This window comes from Procambarus clarkii, chromosome 36 (genome assembly GCF_040958095.1).
Source record: "Procambarus clarkii isolate CNS0578487 chromosome 36, FALCON_Pclarkii_2.0, whole genome shotgun sequence".
Classification (NCBI taxonomy): Eukaryota; Metazoa; Arthropoda; class Malacostraca; order Decapoda; family Cambaridae; genus Procambarus; species Procambarus clarkii.
This window is the reverse complement of record NC_091185.1, coordinates 18,236,502-18,242,630: the sequence shown is the minus strand read 5'-3', so window position 1 is coordinate 18,242,630 and position 6,129 is coordinate 18,236,502. Positions and strand designations below refer to the sequence as shown.

General features: G+C 44.2%; 1 protein-coding gene across 1 annotated transcript; it reads left to right on the top strand.

The window, feature by feature from the left end:
• Window positions 1-557: 557 nt before the first annotated feature.
• LOC138371661 (putative surface protein bspA-like) lies at window positions 558-1,810 on the top strand. The gene is made up of 2 exons (XM_069336661.1): window positions 558-577; window positions 1,006-1,810. Exons 1-2 carry the CDS (start codon window positions 558-560, stop codon window positions 1,808-1,810), a joined length of 825 nt encoding a protein of 274 aa, XP_069192762.1.
• The last annotated feature ends 4,319 nt before the right edge of the window (window positions 1,811-6,129 follow it).

The following is a 6,129-nucleotide window of genomic DNA, read 5'->3' as shown; positions in this document are numbered from 1 at the left end:
ACTCGTACTCTGTGGGGTTTGACTGGACTCTTGACTTCTCGTCACGTACTTGGTTTCCTGCTTGTTTCCAGCAGGCGGGCTCGGCAACTTCCCTTCTTGGGGTTTAAAGCTAACTGGTCTGTTTGTCTGTCCACCAAAACTTCTTACTCCCCAGATTCCACTGGGTCTGTCATTGTTACGTCTCGCCTCACTTTTCACCCGGTTTTCCCTTAAGCTCTTAAGCTCTGTAATCATGTTTGCCATATCTGCGGCATCTTCCACATCCTTCACTCCTGCTTCTTGGATCTTAAACTTCTTCTCGGGGTGCATCATTTCTAGGAATTTCTCCATGATCATCAACTGCTTTAGATCAGTATAAGATCCAAATCCAGCAGCCTCCATCTATCTCTGGAATCGCCTTTCCAGATCTCTTGCCGCTTCAGCAAACGTACTTGCTGGAGCCTTCATCATTTCTCTGATGTGTTTCCTATATGCTTATGGGGTCAACTGAAACGAGCAAAATATGCTGTTCTTTACTGTCACATAATCTTGGCATTCCTCCAATGTCAATTGGGTATATGCCTCTCTGGCGGCACCGGTCAGCCTCAATGGAACCAATTGGGCCCATTCTTCCTGCGGTCATACTCTGATGTTTGCTACCTTCTCGAAATGTTCGAAGTAGCTCTCTGCCTCAGGCACAAATAGGGGAATGTCCTTTTCCCTAACTCTATTATCGTGTGGGTGCGATACATGGGTGGTGATCTCTGGCAACCCATGTTTAATCCTTTGCTCTGCCAGATTTTTATTGGGTTCTATCTGCATATGTTTTGTTCTCTCTTTTTCTCTTTCGGCTTAAGCTTCCTCTTGTTCTTTCTCCTGTTCCAACTCCAGTTCACTTAAAGTGGTTTTCTCTTTTTCCTTCTCTGCTTCATTTTTCATTTGACGTTCCTACTTCAACTTTTCCTACATCAACCTGCCAGACTCTCTTACATCAACCTGTCAGACTCTCCTACATCAACCTGCCAGACTCTCTTACATCAACCAGTCAGACTCTCCTACATCTACCTGCCAGACTCTCCTACATCAACCTGCCAGACTCTCCTACATCAACCTGCCAGACTCTCCTACATCAACCTGTCAGACTCTCCTATATCAACCTGCCAGACTCTCTTACATCAACCTGTCAGACTCTCCTACATCAACCTGCCAGACTCTCTTACATCAACCAGTCAGACTCTCTTACATCTACCTGCCAGACTCTCCTACATCAACCTGCCAGACTCTCCTACATCAACCTGCCAGACTCTCCTACATCAACCTGCCAGACTCTCCTACATCAACCTGCCAGACTCTCCTACATCAACCAGTCAGACTCTCTTACATCAACCTGCCAGACTCTCTTACATCAACCTGCCAGACTCTCTTACATCAACCTGCCAGACTCTCTTACATCAACCTGCCAGACTCTCTTACATCAACCTGTCAGACTCTCCTACATCAACCTGCCAGACTCTCCTACATCTACCTGCCAGACTCTCCTACATCTACCTGCCAGACTCTCCTACATCAACCTGCCAGACTCTCCTACATCAACCTGTCTGAATCTTCTTTTCAACCAGCTCCGACATCAACTCCGTTGATCTCGCCGACATCAACTTGTGAGAATATCCTACGTCAACCTGCCACACTCTACTACATCAACTTGTTTGACATTCCTACATCAACCTTACTGACTCTCCTTCATCAACCTGTCAGACTCTCCTATATCTACATCAACCTGTCAGACTCTCCTATATTAACCTGCCAGAATCTCCTACATCAACCAGTCTGACTCTTCTACATCAACCTGTCAGACTCCCGTACATCAACCTGTCAGCCTCTTCTACATCAACCTGTCAGACTCCTCTACATCACCCTATCAGATTCTACTTCATCAACCTGTCAGGCACTCCAGCATCAACCTGTCAGACTCCCCTACATATCCCTGTCAGTTTCTCCTACATCAACCTGTTAGATTCTACTACATCAACCTATCAGACCCTCCAACATCAACCTTTCTAACTCTCCTACCTCAACCTGTCTGACTCTCCTTCATCAACCAGTCAGACTCTCCGACATCAACCTGTCAGCCTCTCCAACATTAACCAGTCAGACTCTCCTACATCAACCAGTCAGCCTCTCCTACATCAATGTGTCAGACTCAAATACATCAACTTGTCAGGCTCCCTGACATCACCCTGTGAGACTCTCCTACATCAACCTGTCAGATTCTCCCACATCAACCTTTCATACTATCCTACATGAACCTGTCTGCCTCTCCTACAAGAACCTGTCAGACTCACCTACACCAACCTGTTAAACTCTCCTACATCAATATGTCAGACTCTCCTTCATCAACCTGTCAATCTCTTCTACATCAACCTATCAGACTCTCCTACATCAACCTGTCTGACTCTCCTACATCAGACTCTCCTAAATGAACTTGCAAGACTCTTCTACATCAACCGGGATGAACATTGGCTGGGTCACCACAATTCTTCAGAGAACAGCGTGTCAAGGTCACATTCAGACCCCCACGACCATTTCTGGTACTGCCCACCAGCTACACTGCTGAATGTGTAGCTGGTGGGCAGTACCAGAATGAAAAAAAAATGTTCTTTCTTGTAGTAATGTGCACCATTAGTCACTGATCTCTGGAAAATTTACAGAAATATCCTGCTGTCGATAATTTACTCATAATGGCATGAACACATTCTATATAAAAGTTCTTCCGCAACCTCAAGGGTTTCTCAAGTCAGGCTTCTTAAATTTCTTCAAAGGTTTTCTCAAGACGATTACATATTTTTTAAAAGAAAACGAAAGACAGAGACAGACAAAGAATGAGACAGGCAAAGGCAGGCAAAATAAAACTGGTATAGGTGCGGGAGTCTCTGGGATTATGTCATCGTCCACATGTAAACTCGTAGTTGGAATTTCTGGAGGTGTAAATTGTTTCCCTTTCGTCTCTTCATCCATTTCATGCACCATCGACACAGTGTCTTCTTAGCCTGCCAGCCTGCCTCGTAGCTCGACTACGATGATTGCGACCACCACCGACAGTGAGACTTGAAGCAACAGGAAAATATTCTTTGCGACAATCCCATTGCTGACACTTTGGCTAGTCCTTTGGTTCGTGCCAATATTAGTTGCCGTTGGCTTGCACTTCGTGTGTGTGTAGTATCATCTTCGTGGCCTTCTGAAGCAACGACCATACTGACATAGCTAACATTCTTGGGATAGTGCAGTTTCAACATGTTAACATGCATCTGTGTGATCTTGCGATCCGGTGTTCCCAGGATATAATTGGTGGCATTTGCTTTCCTAATCAACAGGTAGGGACCATTAAACTTTACATTTAAACTTCCTCCCATAATTGGAGAATAGACTAGTACTTGTTCTCCCACCTTGAAATCTCTGGGTGTTGTAATATCATACTGGTCTTTCATGATCGCTTGGAAACGTACCAAATTATCTTTAGCAAACTGCCAAGTGGCAAACAGTCGTCCCTTGTGTGACGAAGTCCAATCCAACATGTCCATATTACTCTGCATCGTCCCACCAGCCTCTGATTACCTGTAAATATCCACGTACTGTGTGACCATATACAAGTTCAAATTGCGACAGGCCAAGAGATTCATTAGGAACCGACCTTATAGCAAAGAGTAGATTTGGCAGTTCCTCCACCCAACGTCCTTGCTTACGGATACAATACTTCCTTATCATCTGCTTCAGCATCTGATGGAACCTCTCGAGTGCTCCTTGGGATTCTGGATGATATGCACCGGATGTTATATGGTGAATCCCCAAGTCCGACATCTATTGACTGAAATATTTGGAAGTAAAGTTAGTTTCCTGATCAGTTTGAATAGTTTTAGGAAGACCCTGTCTTTAGAAGAACCAAATCAGGTGTTTGACTAGCACCTTAGATATTATTGTTCGGAAGGGGAAAAGCTTCAAGATACTTGCTAACTCTGTTCATGATGGTAAATAGATATTGTACCCCAGCCGGAGAAGGAGGAAGAGGACCAACTATATCTAATATAAGGTGTTCAAATGGTTCACCAATTGAGGGTATTGAGTTCAATGGGGCTTTAAAAACTGGTTGGTTTACCTTACCAACCACTTGACAAACGTGACACGTTTTGCATTGGTGTCGTACATCGTTCTTAATCCTGGCCAGTATACGTTCTTAACCTGAGGAAGGTCTTAGAAATCCCACAATGTCCTGATTATTCATTATCATGTTCCACTTCAAGCAGTCTCGACCTGAATGGTGTAGGTACCACTATTTACCACTACTTTCTATCCTTACCTTCAGCTCAGATAAGGAACAAACACATTTCGTTTCGGAACCCCGTTATCTGAACGTGGTGGACGGGCCTCCTCAGATAGTTGCAGAAGATTTACCAACAAAACCTTCTTGTCGGAGGCGTGACCTGCCGTCTGCTTGCAAGACGCAGCCACATGACCCGTCCGGCTCCATGACCAACTCACCAAACCTCTCCAACCACTCCTTCTAGGACTTACTCATTTCGGGATGCCTGGACCTTTCTTCGTTTCTCCTCCTTTAAACCCCATATATCTTCCTTCATACCTGCATTTAGAATACAGTGGATCTTGTTTTGCTTGATACCGTGCAGGGGCCTTGTGAGATAATACATATTCGTCTGTCATCATTGCGGCCAATTCCAATGTTTCTACCTGTTGTTCTTCTAAGTAGGTCTTTAAGTCTTCAGACAAGCAATCTTTAAATTCTTCCAGTAGTATCAGTTGCTCCAGCTGTTCTTTGATGTGGATTTTCCTAGAATCACACCACTCAAAAAATAATCGTTCCTTTATTCTAGGAATTTTTTTTATACATGTGTTCTGCCCCTTTCTTAAGATTTCTAATCTTTTGTCTGTACGCGCGTGGTACTAACTGATACTCCCACAGTACTACCCTCTTTACAGCATCATAATCACCTGAATCACTCACCGATAACGTTGAGTAGGCAGTTTGGGCTTTTCCGGTTAACACAGACTGAATCACAATTGCCCAATGTTCTTTAGGCCAGACTAAAGATATAGCGACCTTTTCAAACTCCGTAAAAATATTGGATACTTCCCTTTCATTAAACTTAGCCACCATCTTAATGTTGCGGACTGGATCAAAACAACTGCCACTATTCTGGCTATCACACTCCAACAGTGAAGTCCTCAGCGTTCCACTTGCCCTCTGGCTAGAATACTCCAACAGACAGTGAAGTCCTCAGCGCTTCACTAGCCCTCTGGCTAGTATATTCCAACAGTAATGTTCTAAGCATTCCACTAGCCCTCTGGCTAGTATACTCCAACAGTGAAGTCCTCAGAGCTCCACTAGTACGTCTCAAGGATGACCAAAGCACAGCTTCACTCTCGCTGCTTCACTGCCTTCTGTCACCAGTCACCAGTACTTCATCATCTCCTAGATCAGCAGACTAGAAGAATGGGAGAGTGAACTGTTTAACTCGGAACCTGGATTATAGATGGCGCCGAGGTTCGTCTCACTTATGTTTAGTGGCAAATTGGCAACTGTTTCTTATGTTTATTGGCTAGTTGGCAACTGTATTACGTTTAGTGGTAAGTTGGCAACTGTTTCTTATGTTTAGTTGCTAGTTGGCAACAGTTTCTTATGTTTAGTGACAAGTTGGCAACTGTTTCTTATGTTTAGTGACTAGTTGGCAACTGTTTAGTCGAAAATTTATGTCTCCTTTGTCAGTTTGTCTCTGAGTCAGTTTGTGTCTCCAATATGTCAGTTTGTGTTTCCTCTGTGTCAGTTTATGTCTCCTCTGTGTCAGATTGTGTCTCCTATATGTCAGTTTGTCTCTCCTCTGTGTCAGTTTGTGTCTCCTCTGTGTCAGATTGTGTCTCCTCTGTGTCAGATTGTGTCTCCTATATGTCAGTTTGTCTCTCCTCTGTGTCAGATTGTGTCTCCTCTGTGTCAGATTGTGTCTCCTATATGTCAGTTTGTCTCTCCTCTGTGTCAGTTTGTGTCTCGGAGGTAGAGGGGTTGTTTCTCTTGTCCTCAATCTGTGCCTAGATGTTTTTCTTTCTGCAGAGGCAGCGGTAGGAAATTGCAGGATGATTGCCATC